The sequence below is a fragment of the Urocitellus parryii genome, chromosome 3 (assembly GCF_045843805.1).
Source record: "Urocitellus parryii isolate mUroPar1 chromosome 3, mUroPar1.hap1, whole genome shotgun sequence".
NCBI classification, from domain to species: Eukaryota; Metazoa; Chordata; class Mammalia; order Rodentia; family Sciuridae; genus Urocitellus; species Urocitellus parryii.
The window spans coordinates 16293095-16317979 of NC_135533.1; the positions used below are offsets into that span (position 1 = coordinate 16293095).

Sequence of the window (24885 nt, forward strand, 5' to 3'; positions counted from 1 at the left end):
GAGAGAGAGAGAGAGAGAGAGATTGTGTGTGTGGTGTGTGCGAGAAACTCGCATGATGATCAGAATGGAGAGAGAGAGAGAGAGAGAGAGAGAGAGAGAGAGAGAGAGAGAGAGAGAGACTCTAATATCAGGTCACTAAATATATACCCCAAAGGCATGCCCCTAGAAACCCCCCTCCTCCAGCCACATTCTACCTGCCTGTAATTACCACTGATTATTCCAGTCAGGGGATTAATTCATTGATTGGGTTAAGGCTTTCAGAATCCAGTCATTTCACTTTCGAATGTTCTTGCATTGTCTCATACATGAGTTTTTGGAGGACACCTCATATCTAAACCATAACATCACGTGAATGCTGGAATTGGAATTGGACTATCTGCTTTCAAAGCCAGTCTCAATATAGTTGACCTTTGGCATCTCTCTCTAAATCACAGTGTTTTCATCTGTTAAGTCAAATAAATAAGTCAAAATTGCACTCCCCATTCAGCAAACCTACAGCCTACCATTAACAGAAACCATCCTTCTTAGAATGTTGCTTAGCATACCAGATGTTACCCATTGTGTCCCAAACACTACCATCTCATGTGGTACTCTCCTCAAAGAAAGTCTGCTAAATAAGAATTTTAGCTAGCATATTTTCTTTACTTCATTTAGGTTCCCAGTGATATGAATTTTAGTTCCACTTATAGATTTAGCCCTTGGAAACCTTCCCAGCTAGTGTACTCCTTATACCAGCTCTGTGTAGTCATGAATGGGAGAGACTGGAAAGGGGTTAAATAAGTGGTTTCCTGGAAGAGGTGGGCACTAAAGTGACATGTGCAGGAGTTATCTAACTTCAAAAGGTGTGCAGGGGGTGGTTAGGAGGTGAGTGAGAGTCTTCTAGACAGAAAACACAGCAGCATACAAACTGTATTGAGGGAGCCGAGTAAGATATGTGGCCTGTGAGGCAGGCAAGAGCTAGACCTTGCAGATTCCTGGGAGCCAGGTTGTACTCGGAGTGTTTTGTCATGAGGGGAGTTTGGAGGACATTGACTGTTTAAGCTGAATATATTATACCTGACTGCTGTGTGGAGGGAATACCACACAGTCCTGGAGTAGTATTGAAGGCATAGAAACAACTTAAGAAATTAAAGAAGCTCTTCTAGCCATAGAGGCAAGAAATAGTTGGGAAACCACGGTCAGACTGATTTGAGCCAGAGAGTGGGGGGCATCACAGTTGAAAAAGCAAGAAAGAAATAGATGCTATCTGTCTGCTGATTGATTTTAATTCTATTTTGTGAATAAGAGAGGTGACCTGAACCAAGAGTAATGTTGGTGGTAGACATTAGAATGAAATAAACAAATTGACAGAATATGGTTATTGATTGGATTTTGGACATGAGTTGGGAGTGGGGGTGGGGAGACTGAATAAACCAGACCTCTACCTTGCAAAACTGATTAATATCGAAAAGGAGTGATTTGGAAATAGAGGGGAGGTGATGAATTTAATTACAGAACTATCATGTTTGAGATGGCCCTCAATTGGAGATATTCAACAACAATATATGAGTTGGAAGTTAGAAAGAAGAATGGGCAGGAGGTAAGGTTTATGAGTCATTGGCATATGTAGATAATAATAAAAGCTATGATGACAGATTGATGTGTAGAAAAGGAATAGAAGATGTCTGAGCACAAAGAAAATCACAAATTTTAAAAACAGTTAATAAAAAGAGAAGAGATTGTGCATGACTATAGTCCCAGCTACTTGGGAGGCTGAGACAGGACAATCCCATGGGTCCAAGAGTTTGACGTCAGCCTGCATAAAATATGAAAGCCTGTTTTTTAAAAAAAGACACTGTGAAAAAGAGTAATCTCAGTGTTATTGATGAATGCAAGGGGATTAAAAGAAAATATGGGAAAAGATTGGATTTGGAAGTTATGGAGAGAGGAAAAATAGTTCTTCTATCAGTTGCCTTCCCCATTTAGTGTCTGTCCAATATGGCAGCAATGGATGAGGGAAGTGTGAGAAAAATGATAGCATTGTGGGTGTCCTCGGTGCCCACTGTGATGTACTACAGTATTGGCCAGAAGACGGCTCAGTGATAGCTCAAATGAAGTAGTTGTTTTATTTAGGAAAATTGAAAGCTCAGAATTTTGTTATAAAGAATACAACATGTATATAACTACCTTTTACTCCCTGTCCCTCAATTTTTCTCTTTACAGAATGGCTAGTTGGGTAGTAGATAATTTTAATTGTATGTATGATTTTTCTAATCCAAGTTTTTAAAATTTTTAAAATTTTTAAATTGTTGCTCCTCTTTTGTAGACCCTTCATAAGATCTTGGATCTCTTCCCCCATCTTCTTATCAAGGACTTGGTATTCTTTCCTTTCCTGTGTTTTCAACTACCCCACCCCTCACCAGGCCTAGACTGTTTCCATCAGCAAAAGCATGCTCTAATAGTTTTCATCTTAAAAAACAAACAAATAAACAAGAGTGTTCCTTAACTGCCGACTGTGTCTCTCCTGCTGCTCTGATTCTGTTTGCTATTCACTGCCAAGCTTCCAGAAAGTATCATCCATAAAAATTATTTTTAGTATGTCATCTTCTAGTCATTTTAACCTGTTCTGATCTCATTTCTTCTCTATGTACTTGCTGAAATTGCTTTTCTCAATGTTGCCAATGATCTCCCTGATGCCAAACTCATTACTTTTCTGTTCTTATTCAGTCTCTAAAAAAGTATTCAAAATATCAATATTTGGTTCTTCTTGAAATGCTCTCCTCTCTTGACTTCCCACATCGCTCTTTCCTAATTTTCCTCTTCATTGGATCAGCCTTCCTAAAATCTTTCTTTGCTCATACCCCTGACCTCGACAAATCCTTCTGGGATTCATCTATGTTCTTATCTTTGTCTGCTCTTATTAGGAGAGTTAATAACAACGGACTTTATATTTCCAGTCTACATCTTCTGGAGTTCATTTGACATGTCCATTGAATGTATCACAATCATCTCAGATATAATGCATCAAACCTATATTCACCATAAAACCATTTTTTCCCTATTTTTTTGTTTTTTGCAACTCAGAAAATGAGCTTCTAGTTGGGAAAACTAGAAGTAGGTTCTCACTGATTCCTGCTCTCATGCACTCTCTGCCTCGAGTTCTTTGCTAGTCTTATTGATTTTATTCTCAAAAATATTTTAAATCCATCCATTTATCTCCTTTTCTGTTGACAATAGCTTAGACTAAGGTGCCATGATTTCTTATCTTTGACCTCTTCATGGTTGTTTTTATTTCTCCCTCCAATCTACCTGTGATTTGATGGAGTGATCTTTTAAAATGAAATCTAGATAATGACATTTTCCAGATTAAAACTCTCCAGTGATTTCCATTGCACTTAGAAAAAAATCTAAATGCTTTGTCTTAGACTGAGAAACTTGTAAGTCTGGCCCCTGCCTGTCTCTCCAGCTCTACACAGTTGTCACAGGAATTTTATTTCAGTTCCCAAGGTGCATCCCAAGATATCCCTTACCTGTAGATCCTCACATAATTTATTGTTATATTATAAATCTCTTTAAATGACTAGCTACTTCTTATAGTTAGGTTTCTTCTCAATTATCATCCTCTCAGAGCTTGTCTTAGTCAGTTCAAGCTGTGTAACAAAATACCCTGGACTGGGTTGCTTATAAACAACAGAATTCTTTTAAGAATTCTAGAGGATGGGAAGTCCAATGTCTGGATGCCAGCATGGTCCAATTCTGATGAGGGCCATCTTCCAAGTTGCAGACTGCTGCCTTCTTATTGCATTCTCTTTCAGAGAAAAGAAAGCAAAAGATCCAAGGGGGGGCCTTTTCATAAGGTAGTAATGCCATTCATGAGGCCTCTACCCTCAAGAACGAGTTACCTAACAAAAGGTCTCACCTCCCAATACCACTCAACAGATGAACTTGCTCCATTGCAGAGCTCTTCCTTGATACCACATGTAAGCAGGTAGCACTGTGTTCTTTGTCAAAGTTCCTTGTTCTCCCCATTAGGTCATTTTATATGTCATACTTATTTATGTTTATAACTGTTTGTTGCCTGACAATGTTTCTCCCATTTAATGTAAGCCTTGGGAGATCAATCATGGAGCTTATCACAGACTGATGTTCCAGGACACGGAGTATGTGATCAATGAGTATCTGTGGCTTCAGTGCTTTTATAAGGGGGTGCATTTCTTCCAAAGTGTGTAAGAACTTTTAGTCTAAAAGGACATATACAAGATGAAACTGTGACTATGACTCATTTGTGATTCTTAAGAGACTTTCAGTAGAGTACTCAATGGAAATGAAAGAACATTCACTTTAGCATTAGTTGATCTGGGTTCAGTTCAACTCTGCTTCTTTTCTAATAGGTGGTCAGTCTTGAGTGTGGGGATTGTTAGTCACCGTGTCCTGGCAGTGTATAGTGCCTGGCGCGCAGCTGTTTTCTAATGAATATTTGTTGGATTGCTTTCTCCAAGTTGAATCTTTTTGGAACTCAGTTTTCTTAGTCATAAGCCATATGGATTGGGTTGTGATTTCTAAGATCCTTTCAAGCATTCTATGAATAATATTTTGAATTGCATTGGCTGTTTGAAAATAACTGTGCAATTGTGATATATGTCTCAGCTAACAACACTGGGTATTTTTTATTTTATTTTATTTCTTTTGGTACTGAGGGTTGAACCCAGGGGTGCTTTACACCTGAGCTACATCCCCAGCTTGCCTCAAACTCATGATCCTCCTGCCTCAGCCTCCCAACTTGCTAAGATTACAGGTTTGTGCCACCTTGCCCAGCTGCAGATAAGTCTTGAAATAATAGATCATTGATATTTTAACACCTATAAGTAATGGCTTTCCCCTTATTTACTTATACTTACTTGAAGTATATGAATAATTCAGAAATTATTGATGAGTGATGTGTTAGAAGCTTTGCTGTTCTGTCTTAACAACTATTCATCAACATTCACATTTGGAGGCAAATCTAATATCGGTTCAACAATTTAAGAGATATGAGTAATGGTCAAGAGAACATAGAAAAATCTAATTTTAGTCCAACAATTTGGGAGGTATGAATAATTGTCAAAAGAAAATTGTGTGAAGAATTAAGGTGCTTGGGAAATAAAGATTTTCTTTATCTCACTGATGAAGGCAACTGATGATTCTTCCTCCCCTAAATGATAACCACATGACTTAATTGTCAAAGAAGTAAGGTTGAGAATTCAATTCAGCTCAACATACATTTATTGGATATACTTTGTTCAAACTATGTTAAAGCAGCAATAGGATCAATTTATATTAGGAAGAAGAAGAACTCTGAATAACAACTGCTTGACATCTCAAATCATAGAGCTTAGTTTTTAAGTTTCTTCTACAGTAAAGGTAATGGATAAGTTACTTTCTCTGTGCGTTCATGACCTCAGTCTCCCACTTATTTTCTTGGAAGGATAATACTCAAGATGTTTAATGACTGGTAGAATCATATGCATTAGTTTTTTTAAGAGAAAGAGATTTTTAATATTTATCTTTTAGTTTTTGGTGGGCACAACAACTTTATTTTATTTTTATGTGGTGCTGAGGATTGAACCCAGTGCCCCATGCCAGGTGAGCGCCCTACCACTTGAGCCACATCCCCAGCCCCTACATTAGTTTTTAAATAAAAATTTAAGGTGTTTTCTCCTATTCCCTAAATGAACTAAACTACATGGTATTAGAACTCTTTTTTGCCAAATTGGTGCAACCAATCTAGAAATCAATATGGGGATTTCTTAGAAAACTTGGAATGGAAGCACAATTTGACCCAGCTATCCCACTCCTTGGTTTATACCCAAAGGACTTAAAAACGGCATACTGTAGTGACTCAGCCACATCAATATTTATAGCAGAACTATAATTCACAATAGCTAAATTATGGAACCAACCTAGATATCCTTCAATAGATGAATGGATAAAGAAACTGTGGTTCGTGTACACAATGGAATATTATTCAGCATTAAAAGAGAATAAAATCATGGCATTTGCAGGTAAATGCATGGAGTTGGAGAATATCATGCTAAGTGAAGTAAGCCAATCCCAAAAAAACCAAAGGCCAAATGTTTTCTCTGATAAGTGGATGCTGATCCATAATGAGGATGGGGGTGGGGAGGGAGCATGGGAGGAATGAAGGAACTTTGGGTAGGGCAAAGGGGAGGGAGGGGAAGGGAGGGGATATGGAGGTAGCACAGGTGGTAGAATAAGATGGACATCATTACCCTAGGTACATGTATGAAGACACAAATGGTGTGATTCTACTTTGTGTAAACTAGAGAAATGAAAAATTGTGCTCCATTTGTGTACTATGAACTGACATGCATTCTGCAGTCATGTATAACAAATCAGAAATAAATGAATAAATTTTTTAAAAAAGAAGATGTTGTAGTACAAATGATTAAGTCATCTAATTTCTAAATAACTGTTGATCTGTGGAAATTGTAGGTTTAATCTCTTGAGTGGAGCTGTTACTAGCTCAAGGATCCCATGAGTCAGCCATGATTTCTCATAGGTTAATTGCACCCAATTCTTCCAACATTTCCCTTCTTAAATTGATAGTCACTAGGTGATTTATAATCTCGATAAGTGCAGAATTTCTCTTAACATCAATGATATTGTTCAGTCTCCCTCAGTTTCTGCTAAAATAACAGCAATTGTATTAAATTTTTTTCAATCCTTTTTGATTAGTGTCTGACATTTTTATTTGTTCAATATTTCCACTCCTGACTGTCATTGAAGTCATTGATTGGTGTGTCATGCTGAAGTAGCTTGAACCTAATCTTTCAGAGTTGAGGAGGCATGGAGATGCCATGGAAGGAGCGTAGACTCTACTGACAGCCTGTTGGAGTTCTAGTCCTTGCTTTGACTCTTAAATTCTTTGTGACCTCTCTGTGCTTTGGCTTCTTCATCTGTAAAGTGAGGAGGATAATTCTGACCAAAGTTGAGCCCTCTGATGAGTTGCCCTACAATAATGTTATTGGGAATAAATACTGCAGTTGGCAGTTGACTTCAGTCCTTCCCATCCTATCCTTAAGTAGGCACTGGGATAGAATTCTTTTTTTGGGGGGGGGCTAGAATTCTTATCACTCAGTAGTAGCCTTACCTGCAAAGTAGGAGGTGGAGGATCCAGGACCTTCATCTTCCACCAATAGAATTATTCCTCTGAATTGTTGGAATGAATATTGATAACTGGGCACATTTCTGGAGTTGTTGCCACCATCTTGAAAGCTACACCCAGACATGGTACCCCAAATCGCCCATGTGGATATTTAACCTTCCATGGACAACCCATACTAGATGGACCCAGCCCAGTCTTCTGAAGGTTTTGAGAAAATTTGTGGCATTGCCCAGGCAGCAGGATTTGTTTTCACAAAATAACTCATTTGGAACAGGATCTTGGAGTCACAATATGTCAGAAATTTAGATCCTAATTGTTCAATTAAGACGATGTAAAAATGGTCTTCAGTATTGAGAGGGTGTATTAGGGGTTGTTATGGTGGTAGGGGAGGAGCTATCGAAATGGTAGAGGTGCTAAATCGCAATTTACTAGCTAATCTAGAAACATTTTAATACTTTAACAACTCCTAGAGGTTGATTGTTACACTTCTACGGAACAACACTTCTATTTATTAAAATTCTCATGAAGACTAAAAGCATTATTACATACAAAATATTTTTAAAAGTTCATGGAACATAGCACTCAGTAAGTGTTAGCTATTATGATTAGCTGCTTTCTGAGAGCAATATTGAATTGTATCTTTGTTTTAATAGTGGGAGCAGAGTGAAAAACAAGATGAAAATTAGACTAATTTGTAGGATCAGTATGTTGCTTTACAGTTTACAGTTAAAAGACCATTATACCTCCAGAGCCTTTATTCAGTTTTATTTTAAATTGATTTTACATTGTTAAGAGAATAGAGGTGGTGTTTTTTTTTTTAATTAATAAAACTAGTGCTTGTTGGAGGTATTCTCATCATTCATCAGTTTTCTTCTAGATTCTCAAATCAATGCCCCAAATCAGGGGATCTATTGCTTTCTGATAACTTGATTTCTTTAAGTTCCTTCTAGGTAGAATGTTGAGGAGAGGGCCCTGTGGAAGTAGAACTGGCCTCCAGCATTGAGGGTTGTGGCAGGGGTCGCTGAGGGCAGCAGGAGAGCAGCCAGGGAGCCTGCCGTGTAGCAAGCATTCAACACATTTGTCATGTTCAATTGTCGATGTGTCAGCTTTTCTCCTTCACCTTTTCACTTCTATTTGGGTATTTCCTTTACCTGTCTGAGTTATCTCCCAGCCCAGTTTCCTGTTCACAAATCTGCACCATGTTTCACTAGTAAGGTGGAGTGACAGTAATCTGGCATGGCTGCTTGCCGCCGGGAAGACAGGGAGACAGGGCAGGATAAACGCCATCTCCCATTGTGAAAGATCACTGGCATAGAGAATTAGCTTCATTTTTTTTGAGTGGATTCATATTTATTGCTAAACAAGTTGTATCTACACATTTGATTTTGTGCTTCTAGGGGCTTATGTTATGGTTTCTATAATCCTGTAGTCTCTAAACATTAAAAAAAATGAATATTGAGGTTTGCAAATTAACACATATTCATTTAACTTTGTTTCCCCCACAGAATTTTGTGCGTCATCACTGGGTGCACAGGCGTCGGCAGGAGGGGAAATGTAAGCAGTGTGGTAAGGTAAGAGGCCCAGCCACCCACAGCCATCACAGGAGACTCCTCAGGCTTTTGCAAGCACCCATGTTGACAAGTCCTGTCTCCAAATCCAATGTTCAGTGCATCAGTTTCCTGAAAGGTCCTATTTTTCCAGGTCCACTGTTCTGAAGAGCTGTTTCAGTTGCTGTATAGCTCACTGCAAGAGGGCAGTGGTCTTAATAAAAGGAATTAGCACTTTTTAAGAAAGGTGGATGCATCCTTGCAGAGAATTCCTCTGATTGTTGATTTTTTGTTATGTTTTGGTTTTGGTGTCAGGGATTGAACCCATGGGCATTCTACCGTGGAGCTAAATTCTCAGCCCCTTTTATTTTTTATTTTGAGACAGAGTTTTGCTAAGTTACCAGATTGCCCTTGAACTTGTGATCCTCCTGCCTCAACCTCCTGCAGTTGTAGGCATGCATCACTGTGTCTGACTGATGGTTGATTTTTGAAAGCAAGTTATCCTATTTTGTTAAAACTTCCCTACAAGGCAAACTGGCTATCATACTTATTTGGTCAGTAACAGCAAACTAATGGAAGGTTGAGCAATGCTACTTTTGCCCATGTCCAAGAGTAAGCATCTGTACTGTGATACAAGGTGCTGAGCAGAGCCATGCATGGCAGCATGGTCAGAAGCTAGAAATACACAGCTCTTCTTATCAGTTTCTGGGAAGAGATGCCCCTCTTGGTGGTGGTTGTGTATGTCTTTTCCCTCTTTCACTCTGGCTGGTTACAGGCTCCTCTGATGCAGTGCCACTTGGAAAAGAGAGGTGGAACAGGGTGGGGGCATATGACTGTGTGCTGTTAAACTCACATTCCAAATATTATTGATCTAGCACAAAAGTTTGAAGTGGCTTTTCAATCACTTAATCTGTAAATGGAAATAGAACTGTTAGCTTTTCTCCAAATGTTATTGACCTGAACTGATTTGGGTATGAATTTTTTCCAGTGTAAAAAGTTCTTCTTTAGGAGATTTCAGGAACCTCTGGGAAGATTAAACAGAGGTCAGTCACACAGTAAATAATGTTTTCAATGACATCAGTAATAAACTGATATTGGTAATGGGACATTGGTAATGGGAAATTTGGGTTTGGCAAGAGTTCAAGATAGTTAGAGAGAATGTATTGTTTATCAGTTAATTATTACTTAATTAATTCATTTATGTGACTCCTTCCAGTCAAACATTGCCTGGAGTAGGATTGTGGAGGGTGAAGGAAACTTGGAAATAGTTTATTGATTTTGCTGTTGTGTCTCATACCTGGGAAGAAAATATGATGCAGCAACTGGTAACCAAGTTCTCAGGGCATGGACCTCCTTTATACTAGTAATATCTTCTCAGGTTCCACCCAGTGGCTCTCAATTGGTTGCCTTTTAGCCTGTAAAGAGTTTGGCTTAGTCTGAAAGCAGACTGAGTTTAAAAAAAAAGTGAGGAGGAAGGGGAAGTGGAAAGATTTTGATGGTCATTTTACATGACTGGGAAGTAGGAGGTCAGTCTTCTAGTCTCCTTTGGGTGACTCTACCTCTTCCTACATGGTGCTACCTTGGGGCTTTTGGATTTTCTCTTACTTTGTGAATTGTAAACTGTAACTCTGTGTGTGTGCGGGGGGTGAGAGGGAGAGGGAGAGAGAGAGAGAGAGAGAGAGAGAGAGAGAGAGAGAGAGAGAGAAGGTGTAGAGAAAAGAGAGTCAGGCACAACCATTTTGGAATCAGACATGTGGATGACAATCACAGACAATCTGGATGAGTAAGTTTTTCTCTTTGGAAAAGAATCTTTCACTGGGCAGCCTTATACCTGACACCACTTCAACACTTCAAATTATAATGGAATTGGAGGAATTTTATTTAAAAAATCAATAAACATAATATATTTGAGGATAAGCATTGCCTGGTGTCAGATCGTACTCCCGTTTGTGTGGCCTCAACTCACGCAGGCACGGTTGGTGGATTGGAAGCCCTGGACTCCCCGAATGCTGTATGGCTATGACCATCCCCTCTCCTATGCATGTTCTCTAGCAATCCTCCCAGAGTGCCTGCAGCTTCTGCACACCACAGTTATCAGTGGGGAAGGTCCAGCTCTTCATGCAATGTTCCTAGAATGTGGCGCTATTAGGTTTACCCTTACAGTCCAGCTGCTCATGAATTCTTAGATTCAAGCAATGATAGGATGGGATGGTCTTAGACCTATCATATCCTTGCTGGATGATAACTCTCCTTTGCATCCTAGATCCTGCCCTGGACTGGGGGAAAGCTAACTGTTCTATTTCCATTTGCAGATTAAGTGATTGAAAAGCCATTTCAAACTTGGGTGCTGGGTGTCATTTTTATCAGTAGAGTTGTACATTCTTACATACCCACAGGCTTCAAAATCTCACCCAAGTCTCACCCCAATTATTCCACAATGTCTTTCTTTGGATGGGTTTAAAAAATAGCCATTTCACTTAGCAAATCTTTTCTCCCATTGGTGTTTTTGAAGCTTTGGTGGGTTTTTAGGGTGTATTAATAATGCGCTTTCAATTTCTACTTCTTGATTGAATAATAAATATTTGGAGTGATTTTCTCTTGAGCTCTGAATGTGTTTTTGCCTGATTGTGTATGTGTGTGTGTGTGTGTGTGTGTGTGTGTGGCATTTAATGTGATCACATGAGAGAGCTCATGATTCAGCTGCTTGGTTCCTTTAACATTAACTGAACATCTCAGGCTGCCAAGTTTAAGGCCATTCCCTGGTTTTACATTGTCATCATTCATAGCCCTGTCTTATGGAAGAGCCAGAGTTAAGTCAGAAAAAGAATGAAACACTCACACTTAAATTATGTAGCTTGATGAGAGTTTAATAAAAAGAGTATTTATGATGTGTGTGCAGAGTAGGGGGGAACCCCTAGGATAGTGACGAACACTGAGATTAGAAACGGAGGGGCCATGGTCAAGCCTAGTCTGAAGAGGCAGGAGATGGCCAGGGTTCTTCCAGGAGCTATGGCCTTTAGTCACAAGACTCAGACAGCTTGAGGGGAATAAACGTACCTTTGATCTCTATATACCAAACCCAGTATAAACCAGAGCTCAAGGGACTTTGTTGAGGCAAACCATAAAAGCAACATTGAAAAAAATACCGTAGAATGCGTTTTGACATATTATGCATACATGGATTCTGACCTCCCATTCTGTGGTTGTACATGATGTGGAGTTACACTGGTCGTGTATTCATATACGAACGTAGGAAAGTTATGTCCTATTTTTTCTATTGTCTTTCCTATTCCTGTCCTCCCTCTCTTCCCTTAATTCCCCTAATTCAATGAACTTCTGTCCCCCCCCCACACTTATTGTGTGTTAGCATTCACATATCGGAAGGAACATTTGTAAAAGCCAACTTTTAACAGTGGGACATGGTGTATCAAAAACAGAGATGGGACTGGAGAGTTGGATGAGATCCATCTAGAACATATCATTTAATGCAGATCTGCATTCAATCAATGGTTCAAAGCCAGAAAGCATACTTATTCTGCAAACCTGTTTGTGACTTTTTCTCACCAAATTTACACATTACATTCATTCAGTTAGAATTTCCTCACCACTGAGTTGTCTGTAGTACTTAAAAGTATCAAGATGCAAAGGAACACTATGGTAATATTATAGCTCATTTGACCATTCTTTTCAAAGAACCAAGCATCCAAGCCCAGCAGTGTAGTAATGTGGAAATGTTTGTAAATTACACCCTGAAACCTTCTTTTATTTCATTTGGAAACATATGTAAGCATTATAAAATAAATAATTTTGATAACCATGACTCAAAAATTTTTATTATCAAATATTAAGAGCAGGCTCTCAGTGCAATAACCCCTATTTCAACTTTGGTATACATTTTGAATGCTTCTTAGTTCCCTAACCAAACAAGACACATCCTTATGATTTATTATGTTATAAATCATATGTTCTTTAATATTTAATTAATTTAAATAAATTAAATTACATGCACCATATGTAATGGGAAGATATCAAAAGTGCTCTTTAATTGTAATGGATACTGTTAATTTAAAATGAACTTAAGGTGTGGTATGTAAATTGTCCACAACTAAACAAAGAATACCTAATAGCTTTTTTTGTAATGCAAAAATTTTAAAAATGATTAAGCCATTATTATAGGGATAGTTAAAGGGATTGCAGAGTCTAAAAATAATAAAAATACTGATTGGGTCTTTCTAGGATATTCTGTGTATCAACTTGAAAACTCTCCTCTAGTGATTTGAAAATGCCTGCATCCTAGGAGTCAGCTCTTGAGAGGTTAGGGACCAGGACTCTAAGTGCCAGTGCGAGGATCCACAGCTGGTTGGGCAAGCTTGGTTATTTGCCTGTCTACGTGTGTCCAGCTGTAACAGAGACATCCTCTGTTATTAGCCTCAGGAGGACCATGGAGGAGGACTGGAGTGGGCGATTGAACAAGGGCGTGGAATCCAAGCCTCTCCATGGAGTTCCTGGCAAAATGACTGCTGGAAGCTTGGTTTTCCTTTCTGTCCTTGACTGAAGGTCAGTCAATGGGACAAGGGCAACCACCATTCTATCCTTTGACTATTTTAGGTTCTTTGCAGAAGTGGTATCCTGTATCGTTTCTCCTTTCATGTCTGACTGACTTCACTTAGCTTAATGTCCTCAAGTTCATCCAGGGAGGGGCTGTGGGGAGGTATTAGTAAAGAGAATCCAGTTTTGATGATACAAGAGGAATAAGTCTTAGAGATCTATTATGTTGTATAGTGCCTATAGTTGAAAATACGGTACTGTACCTGTCTAAGGCTTCTAGGAGGGTAGCTTTTATGTTGAGTGTTCTTATCACTGGGAGAAAAAGATGGGTGGGAGGAAAGAAATTTGGAGGTGCTGGATATGTTTTTGGCATAGATTGTAGAGCTGATTTCACAGGTATATGCTTATCTTCAAACTCATCACCTTGCATACATTAAATATGTATTTATACCTCCATAAAGTGGCTTAAAAAGGTAGGTTCCTCAGAGACAAATGGCCTCCCATCTTTCTCCCTGGCTTCCTCAGTGGAGTCAATTTGGCCTTTATATACTTCCCCTCCTTTTTTCAGAATCTGACCCTGGACAATTAATCTGAAATTTTGATTCCTAGTCTTTTGTTATGAGACTGAGCCGGTGATTACCTCCCTTTCAAACTGCCTTTCTTGAATCACTTCATGAAGAAAAGCTACTTCTCACTCTGCCCTGGTTTAAAAAACATGGGTGTGTCAGGCACTTGAATATTGATTTCAGAAATAAACCTCCTTCAATTAAAAATAAAGCACAATGAAATATGATTTTAAAAGAGAAAGACGTATTTGTATATTTTTAAAATTGATGACCATTACAGTAATAAACAAAACTAGGGCTTGGTTTTCCTAGGTAGGCAGAGAAATGCGTGCTGAGTTGTTAGCTGAGAAGCAGAAGTCAAGGTTCTTTTGACTAATAAATAGAGTTTTTTACTCTTTACAGATTAGAATTAGTCCAAAATACACTCACAGTTAATTAAACAAGGCAAGTAAGTCTAGAAGTACATTGAAGTTGGTTAACACATGTTGCTCAGGAAAGATCTTTTGAGTGCTTTGGTGAGGATGTAATATAGAGATATAATAATTTTGGCTTGGGATATAGCTCAGTTGGTATAGTACTTGCCTTGCATGCATAAGGCCCTGGGTTCAATCCCCAGAACCACACACACACAAAAGAGAGAGAGAGAGAGAGAGAGAGAGAGAGAGAGAGAGAGAGAGAGAGAAAGAAAGAATAATTCTTAATCATTTTTTAGTGTCAGCTGATTAAAAGCAATTGTGGTAAAACAGCATTTTCTTTTGATATCTACCAGTCAAGTGTTGCTGTTGGAGGAACCATTCTGGATTCATCTCACTCTCAACTAGTACTTCTGATTTAGGTGACCTGCTTGATTGCAGGGGTACAGGACCTTAGCCTTGTGCAGTCTGATTCCTTAGTCTTGAGTGCTTCACATTCTATTTATTATTAAAATTATTCAGAGAGTTACAAAGGATGTCCCAGTGGATCATCAAGGTACCAAATATATTCTTCCAGCTTCCATTGTCAAGTAACAGCTGTGTCTCTACCTAATGATCCAGGTCAGTTTCTTCTGTTGGTACGATGACTCATTCCTGTATCTGTTAGTCTCTTGACACAAAAATTCCAAATTAACTGGGCTCAGTGGTAGTTTAAACTTTGAGAGATTCATGTTGTGCCCTGTGGTTGAAGGTGCTCTCCCTTTGGTACTCAGATCCTCAGAGCCCAGAGTTGTAGGGATGAGAATCAAAAATTCCCTAAGTAGGTCAGTGGAAACTGTGGTAGACAAGGCCACTCTACTTCCATCCCTTGGTTTCTTTAACAGTATATTTTCCATGACACAAACCACCATAAAATTCCCATGGACTTGGGAGTGCATTGGGTTTGGAGGATGATGCTCGCAGGGTATTCTTTCAAAGCTCCAACCTGAGTTATATGTGCCTTCCAAAGACTGTATCAGGCCTGCTTCTGGGTGGTGTGGCTCATCTCATGGACTCATGTCTACTGATGCACTCTTGTTGTCATAAAGTGTTTCCTTTGGTCTTATACAATGTTTTGCAGAATCCTGTATCAGTGGGTCAAACACCAATGTGTATGTTTGTTGACTCTAGTGAGTTTTTGCCTCTTCTGGAGTGGAAGGGGTTCAGTGTCATCCATTTTCCATCATTTGTTTCCTTTAAGGGATGTGTCATAGTGGCCTTGGTGCTCCGCTTTGGTGGCTTTGGTTGGCAGGTGAGTCATTAAGCAGTGGCAATATCTAACTCAGTTTTGGTGAATGGTGGTCCTTGCTGTTGAACACAAACACGGCATCCTGAACTACCACAATGGGTACTTCACTTAGGACCTCATGGTGCTATCTGTGGGATGGCTCATAACAGAGAGTGGTACCTGGGTTATATCTTAGTTTTTATTTCTTACAAGGTGAGTACTCTCTGTTGGGCATCAACATACAAAATTTTTTTTTTTTACTCTTTGTACTTAACTTCATATATCATCTACTCATCTCTTCCACAGACCTCTCCTTTCCTTCCTGATCCCTGACCATCTAGCAAGCCATTCACCGTGGTCTATAGGTCATTATATATTTGTACACCAGGGCATTTATCTTTTTACACAGTTGCTTCATCTGAACTTTTGCTCACTGGAAAATTTCTTCTCACTTATCTCTCTAGGGACCACTCCTGAGTAGGCTTCAGTGCAACAAGAATCCATTTTTGGCTGGGACTTACATAGTTGATCCATCCATGCATGACCCAATCTCAGCTTTTTTCTCCTCTTTCAAAAGATGACCCTTAATTGAGGTGTGAATTGAGTGAGAGACCTGGTACTGTATAGTAATGGATGACATGGAATTCTGAGCTACCTACTCATGCATCCTGGTGCTGCTCATACAAGGTCCTAGATAATCCCAATTAATATGGCAATGGATGGAGCTGGGCAAACCCAACCTTATGATCTTACAGAATGCAGCTCATGACACCTGGTGATTCACCTGGTATTCCTGCACCGGAGCATAGTAACAGGCCAGGAAATGATTTTAAAAAGTATTTCATTTTCTCCTACAGATGGCATAAATTTGTTTCAGAATCCTAGTGTCTGTATTATGATTGTCTTGTTGCTGCTTGTCATAAACACCACAGGGACCTTTTCTCCTCTCCTGTTCCTCTAAGAGCATGGAGAGATAGCAGAACGTTCATTGCAGAAAGAATCTGTTGCAGAACTCTGTCCTGCTCTGGGCTCTACTCTAAGCTGGCAGCATTAATGTCATGCACTAAATGGATGAAGACAGTATTCTTACATGTGGAATGTGCTACCTCTAGGACTCAAAGAGGCCTACAAAGTGTTGTGCTTAATTCTTATTTTGTCAAAATTGTGAAATGCAATAATTTACTTTATGGATTGGGGAGGTTTTTCTAGCATGCCCCTGTGAACCCCAGGAGCTTCACTAACAAGTGAGATCTCTGATTATACATAGGGCCTATGTCCCTACCTTCTATCTCACCAAGACTTTCAGTATACCTGCCATTTTTTGGCTAATCCACTTTGACATGATGTCATTGATAAGGTGGACCAAGTGATGATCTGCAGCATGTTCATATTGTTCAGGTCCCTTTGCATTTCATCCAGAAGAGCTCAAAGCCTTGGAATGAGCCTGAAAAAGTACACCATTAACCCTGCAAGTGAATGTAAAATGATTTGTATTTTCCTTTCAGAGAGGATGGAAAGGAATTAAATTTCCAGTCAATCTCCACATGTCATGTACTTGAAGCTGAAAGATTCCAAAGTTAGCACAGTAACTGCAATCAGAGTACACTGGGTTGAATTTGTGCTAGCCTAACACCATTCTCCTATTTGGCTTTATAGTATCTCAACTGGTAACTTAAATGGGGATATGTAATTGTATACCACCTCTGCCTCCTTTAGTTTTTAAAGGGTGGCACTTAAACAGATCATTTTTTTTTTGAGAGAGAGAGAGAGAAAGAGAGAGAGAGAGAGAGAGAGAGAGAGAGAGAATTTTAATATTTATTTATTTTTTAGTTTTTTCAGTGGACACAAACATCTTTGTTTGTAAGTGGTGCTGAGGATCAAACCTGGGCTGCACGCATGCCAGGCGATCGCGCTACCGCTTGAGCCACATCCCCAGCCCTAAACAGATCATTTTAAGGAAACTTAAACAAAAGACTATTGTCACAGCTTTCAAAATTACCAATTTGAAATCATCTCATACCTATTGCATTTGTGAGTTTCACATTGGTTGTGTTTTAGATTCGCTTTGGAGAGTGGTTTGAGTGTTATTTGGTTCTCCTCACTATGCTAGTTCTTTCACAATTTCCAAGTGTGTACATTCCAATTATGTAATTGAGGACCAGGGAAGATAACCCTGATGGATTTATAGAATTAGTAGACTCTGTAAACAGCCCTAGTCCAGGACTTGATTTTTTTTAATGCTCTAGAGTATCATGATGCTGCCTTATACCCAGGGTAGACAAGTCATCTTGGAATCTTGTCCCATAGTTTTTAAGACACTTGAACATTTATCTTTCCTCAGTGTCAAACCACCCAAGTGAATGGTTGTAGATTCTGTAAGTTAAAGACTGGGCAGATTTACCATAGACCCTTGTTGTGATGTTGCTGGAGTCTTCTTCTAGGGACTTGTCCTCTCCTTCAGTCAATGGGTTCTATCTTTGATGAATGACAGAAACATAAGAAAAAAAAATTGTTTATTGGAGCATCTACCCTTATATCTCTTGATCACTTTTTCCTGATTTCTTTTGATTGTATTGATTGAAAAATATTCTTTTATCTGAAAATTTATTGAGAAGGTTTGCATATAGCGTGTCCCTCAAAAGCTCATATGTGAGATAATGTAGAAATGTTCAGAGGTGAAATGATTAGACTCTGAGAGCCACTGGATGGATTAATAAATGAATTAATGGGTGGTACTTATGGACAGATAGAAAGTGGCTGGAGGAAGTGGGTCATTGAGGGCATGTCTTTGGGTTTTATCTTTAGTGTCTGATGTGCAGAGCTCTTTCTCTGTTCCCTGGTGTCATGTCCTAAGTTGGCTGTCATGTCCTGAGCTGATTTTCTCTGCCACATCCATCTACCACGATGTTCTGCCTCACCTCGGGCCCAGAGCTGTGTTGGCTGATGATGGACTGAACCTCTGAAACCATGAGCAAAAGTAAACTTTTCTTTCTCTAAGTTGTTCATATCAGTCTTTTGGTCACAGCAATGCAAAGCTGACAGAAACATCCACCTTCCTTCTAGGGATGCCATGCTCTATTTTCCAGTTCCATAGCTCTCTATAGGTCAGGCTCCCTTGGTGTCAACATCAATCTTACTGTAAAGGTGCCATCCTTGCTTTGATGACTAAGTGCTGCCACATGGTCCCTAATGTGTCTGGAATTCTATAATCCCAACTGCTATCAATCTGCAAGGCATTTACTACAATCTGGGCTAACCTGCAGAGGAGAACTGCTCTGAGCTTCTCAACAGTGATGTTGCCCTTCTCACCAGCACATTTATTACTGATTTGTGAAGTGGAGCGTCCTTTGGTCCTCATGCAGATCATAGTCAACTGATGGGTACTTAGCTGTACCTATCATAGCAACTCCAGTATATTGCCTCTGTGAGGTTTCCAGTGTTTCTCCATCACAACAGTTCTGGCATTTCTACTTAACATGGTCCATTTCTTTGTTTTTAAAAGCCATCTTAATGTTAGTGTTAGCATCCTAGTGTCAGCATCATCTTCTGAGTTTCTTGGTCAACTCTTCTATCATCCAATTAGGTATTTTATTTGTATTAGCTTTTTATCACTCTGACAAATACTGAGAAAAAATGTCTTAGAGGAGTAAAGGTTTATTTTGGCTCAGGGCTCAGGGGTTTCCGTCTATGGACAGCTGGCTCCAAGGCAGAAACACCATGGTAGAAGTGTGTGGTAGAGCACAGCTGCTCAATTAATGGTGGCCAGGAAGTAGATAGAAGGAGGAATGGACCAGGGACAAGGTATAGCCCTAGAGGGTATTCCCTCAAGTACTCACTTCTTCAATTAGGTCCCACCTGCCACAGCCTTTACCACCTCCCAATAATGCCATAGAATTATTAATCCCTATTGAGGTCAGAGCTTTTGTGATTCAGTCACTTCCCCAGAGTTCTACCTCTGAACATTGCTGCATCAAGGACCCAGCCACTGCCTTGAGGAACATTCTAGATCCAAAACATAACAATAGGACACACACACACACACACACGTATATATATGTGTGTGTGTATATATATTATATATATATATATATATATATCTTACATGTAACTTACAAAACTTGTAAAAACCTATAAAATTTATAAAATATCTAACATATTTAACATATGAGTGTTCCTACATTGAGAAACTCTCCTTCATCAGCTGTAAGTCCTGCCTTCTCTATCCTACACCCTCAGATCCAGGCTCCCAGACACTCTCCCACTCCCACTGGTACATATTGATTGGTTCCTGAAGCTAGGTCCTCTGAGACTTAGTTATTTTCCTCTCTTAACAGCCTTTACATCTTCCCCGACTGAGTCCATGAGTATGAAAAGACTATTAGGTCATTGGTAATATGACCAGGAAGAACAGATGTAGTAAAGCACCAAAGTAAAGTCAAAACTATTTCTAGACAGCAGATTTTTCATTCTCTGAGGTACATGTACCTGACAATATTCCCTTGACATAGATTCACAAAGCCAGCTAGGACGTAATCTGAATAATTTCACCAAGTTTTGTAAGTCTCTTTCTTAGTTGTCTGGGAGCTGTATAACAAAACAGTCCAAGTTTATACATAAAAACGTAGAATTACTTCTACTAGCAGAAGAACATTTTCTTTAATCAACTAGTTAGAGTACAGCCAGTTATTTCCTGAAATGTCATATAGCCAGCAAGGTATATATTGTATGATTTGTTTAAATAAATCTTAAACAATTTTAATTGGTCTTGTTTTTTTTCCCAAACACCAACCTGCTTGGTGAATATTGTCAGCATAAAATGATAATTTTAATTTTTAAGGTTATTAATTATGAGTCAGAGATGTCAATTAATTATCATGGATGAACATATTATCATAATTGTAGGTAGTTTGTTGCAGCATTAGGAAAATGTTTTCTTACAAGAAACCTACCTGTTATTACAGGACAAAGGTAAGCCCAATAGTTAGGTGTAGTTTGTGCCTTCTTGAATATAATAAGATATTTTTGTTCTAAATTCAGAATGGTCATAAAAACATAACACATAGCTATCTGTAGTTTACTTGTAAATTAAAATGTCAATCAGTATCCATAGTTATGGGGGTCTACCTGAGTTCCAAGGCCCTGGGTTAAGCCCTCCACCTTGACAAAGTCATTGACTCATGGAAGACACAGTCCTGGAAGCCATGCCTTAGACTCTTCACATAGTCTGACATATTTGTAGTAATAGTGTTAACACTCAGGGAGAATCCTGTGCCCTAATTCTTTGATACATTTTCCCTAGAAGACTCAATTTATAATCTGTAGCTTGTAGCAGGGGCCTTGAGACAAATGAATGGAAAAAGGAGGAAGTATCTGAGGATGGTATGTTGTAATTCCAAACCATATGAGGATGGAGGAACTCAGGGTGTTCTGTTGAGGAATATGTAGGTATGAACCAGGTATTCCCTGGAGCAAGAACATATTACGGACAATAAGGGCGATGCAAATTTTCAGAGCCTTTAATTAATACCATAAAATGTATTGTAACTAAACCCAATAAACAAGAACTTAAGACTTTTCAAGAATTATTCTAATAAAGTAACTGCAAATTCACATAATTTTAAGCAACTTCAGAAGTTATAGACGCTGCTTACTATTGGTTTAATTGATGAAAACATTGTTTGTTATAATTTTAACTTAGATGAATACATGTATTTACATTTTGAAAATGTTAAAAAACAAATTTTAAAAAATTTTAGCTTAGAATGTATGAAATATGATATGTCAAGAGCTATGTAATGTTTTGAACAACTAATAAAAAAATTTAGCTTAAAAATCAACACCATCAGAATAGGAAATTTAGGAAGTTCAGATAAATGAGATTTTCTATGAATGAATAAAAATCCCAATTTTGTAAAAACTAGAATGTTATACTAACATTTTTACACTGTGACAAAACTAAGGAAAAGGCACATATTATCACACTAGCCTAGTTTCTAAGGATTTACCACGTCAGGCAAAGGTGCTAGTATCAGTGAATTAGTATCACTGCACTGAGGTTTTTTGAGAGGAAAAGTTCAATGATCTGTGTGTATTGGGAAGGTGGTTGGTTCTTGGTGGCTTTGCTTACAGATTGAAACATGCACTGTAGATAAGACAAAACTAGCCCATAGTGAGGGGATAATCAGTTAACACAAATGCCTTTTTTTTTTATTGGTTAGAAGAGTTTTCAGTGAGGCTGGTGAGTCTGCCCCTAGGTAACCTGAAGGTCTTGGTTACTTACTAGCTTCAGCTGGTTGGAGGTGGTTACAAGGCAGCCAGTTTGAGGTTTTCTAGCAAAGTCCTGCTTAAAGAGGAAAAACCTCCTTTTATATCAGTGAGTACCAATTCACTAGTTACAGTAAAATCTATTGGTAGATATATTCCCATGATATTCAGTTAAAAGAGTGATATAGCTGTTTATTTTAAAATTTCAATCTTATTTTTCTAGAAGTTATGAACTTTGCTTTTCCACTTATGATAAACATTTTAGAGATGAAACATGAAATTTGTAAAAGAGTATATATTTAGTTCAAAAATCATAGGAAATATTTGAGCAAAAATGCTTGAAGTCATCTTTTTAAGATAAATATTACTGGAGGTAAATTGATTTAATCTTATTTTATATTTCACTTGGGCCTGTCCTCAATAACAGTTATGAGTTTTGCACACACTGGTGGATGTGGACAGGCTTATTTTATTGCTGCTTAGTTTTGGAGGCAAGTGAAGTATCAACATGTGCAGGATAAGATCAAATCACACAGGGAGGGAATCCGCCTAAGGTCAAGAGATCCCCCCACTTCAAACTTCAGTTCAATACAGAAACGAGAAAATAATTTCAGCTTATTTCAGGTAAGGTTCTTTTTTTCCGGTTTCAGCCAAGGCTGTAAAACTGAGTGCCATTTGGTATGTGCCCTAGATGGCAGAAGAAAGAGACGCCACAGAGCTTTAGCTGCTCAGAATAAGTCTTGTATAAGCTTTATTCCAAAGGCTCATTGTGATTGAAAAAAACCCAAAGAAGCAGGAGAGAGACTTTGTCCCTCGGTATTCTTGATATTTTTAATTCTGAAGTCAGTTGGATCCAAAGCATCTGGGCTCATGTCCCTATTTGCCTCTTTGATAGTGCGGAACAAAATAGCCCTTAAAAATCAGAGTCATTTTAAATGCAGCCAGGCATCTGTCAGTACCATAATAGCAGATTTGGGCCAGCATTTTAACACGGGTGATTAGGAATCTGGTTCTTTTTGCCTGGCCAAAATCTCCCGTGGCAGGTGGTCTATGGGAACTTGGTCCATGAAGGCTCTCAGGCGATTCTATTTATGTGTCTGTGTTAGATAATAACCCCAAAGCCATGGTCACTGTGACTCTGCCAGACTAGAATCCAAAACAAAGCACAGAGATGATGACCACCAGGCTCATTTCCAAGGAACCCCCCCACAATTCTGCATAAGCATCAGACTAGTTGTGATTGGCCTTGTCATTTGTTTCTGGAATCAGCCTGTCCGTGTCACAGTGGATTGCATCTGTTTTCTCCCTGAAGCTGGAAGAGAAGGCCAGTATTCACTGGAGGGCAGCAGCCAAATACACTCACCCTAAACTAAGTCACATTGTGCACTCAGAAGGCTTTCTCAGCAAGGTGGTAGAAGAGGTTCCTGCTGCTAGAACTTAGTGATGAAATTACTCTTTCACATATAATAAACACACACACCTATTGAAGGCATTATAAGAACTCCCAGATACAATTTTTTTTCATTTGATGCTTATAACCCACCTGGAGGTGTAGGAGAGGTTCAATTCATTATTTCCATTTTTAGGTAAAGGAAGATGTTAGAAGAGTTAAGTGATTTACTTAAGATCACTGTTATGGTTTGGAGGTGAGGTGTCCCCCAAAAGCTGTCATGCAAGAAGATTCAGAGGAGAAATGATTGGGATATGAGAGCCTTGACTCAGTCAGTGAATTAATCCCTTGACAGGATTCACTGAGTGGTAACTGAAGGCCAGTAGGATGTGGCTGGAAGAGGTGGGTCATTGGAAGTGTGCCTTTAGGGTATATATTTTGCGTCTGGAGAGTGGAATCTCTCTCTCTCTCTCTGCTTCCTAATCATCATGTGGGCTGCTTCCCTCCACTATATTCTTCCTCCCTAATGTTCAGCCTCACCTTGGGCCCTGAGGAATGGAGCAGGCTGTCTAGGGACCTCGGAAACCGTGAGTCCTTGAATAAACTTTTCCTCCTCTCAGATTGTTCTGGTCGGGTCTTTTAGTCACAGCAGTGAAAAAACCTAAGACAATCACCCAGCCAATAAGAAGATCCAAGAACTGGTCTCAGCTTTGTCATCTCTCCTCACATTCTATCTCATGTACAAGTTGATGAAAGGGTACCTGGGTAAAAGCATTTAAGACTCAGTACATTTTGAATTACAGCACTCAGCTGTGGCTGTCAGGTTACGCATTTTACTGTATTGATTTTAGCCATTCAGCATTCCCAATATTGCAGACTTAAAGTAAAATTTAGAGTCCTACGATATTTGCATTGCTTATAGGGCTGGTTTTTTTTTTTTTTCCTGGAGAAGGGTCTAATGAGGATGCCCATTTTCAGGTATCTCAGGTTAGGTGTTTAAAGGCTGGATGGCATGAAGTTTGGGATTGGTTCATGATGTCGTAGCAACAGCTTTCTGGTTCAGTTAATAAGAAAATGTGTACATCTTGCCTATGATGTTTGAAGAGCTGTGCCGAGTTGCTAAGAATAAGGATTTTATTTGAAGACCTTACATCTCCACATCATATAACCAGCTTCTTGGGGCAACTATTTGTTAGTGGCAAGGGGAGGTACAGGTGGCCCTTAGTTTAGGAGGAGAGACCATGTGCATTGAGGTGATTTGGAAAATGTTTTTTAGATTTTGTAGTAGACATAAAATCTAGGTACTACTGTATATGAAATGATGTAGGCTTTCCTGCTGGTGGGCTGGGGATGAGAAAACAGCATGGGGCAACAAATGGAAATAGAAAAGAATAAATCAAGTTGTGGAATATAATTAGACCCGTCTCACTATAGACAGGGCTTTATAACAGAAAGGAGTGGGTTATAGATGTTAATTGGGAATAATAAAATTGATTGGGAATATTATGGATGGTTCCAAAATGCTCAAAAGAGGAGTTTATTTTCTTGATCTATAGAGAAAGAAGTGTCATATTTTGCATTTTGAGCTGGTGGCAGTGAAGAATAAAGGGGGAAGCAGACTGTCTCTGGAGAGAGAAGTTAGAAAATGAAGTGACCGGGTAACGCAGCTGGATGCCTAGCTGACGTGGGGTCCACAGGGAGACAGTTCAGTGTGCTCAGGTTCCACTCGGCCCCAGCACACTTGCT

The 24885-nt window shown here is 39.0% G+C and overlaps 1 protein-coding gene across 2 annotated transcripts in view; it reads left to right on the forward strand.

Moving 5' to 3' along the window:
* The window catches only part of Dgki (diacylglycerol kinase iota), a 414620-nt gene that overhangs the window by 174062 nt on the left and 215673 nt on the right, over window positions 1-24885 (forward strand). For both annotated transcript variants that reach the window (XM_026398565.1, XM_026398566.1), the window contains exon 6: window positions 8650-8715. In XM_026398565.1, coding sequence (XP_026254350.1) covers window positions 8650-8715 — 66 coding nt within the window. The remainder of the gene's footprint in view (window positions 1-8649; window positions 8716-24885) is intronic.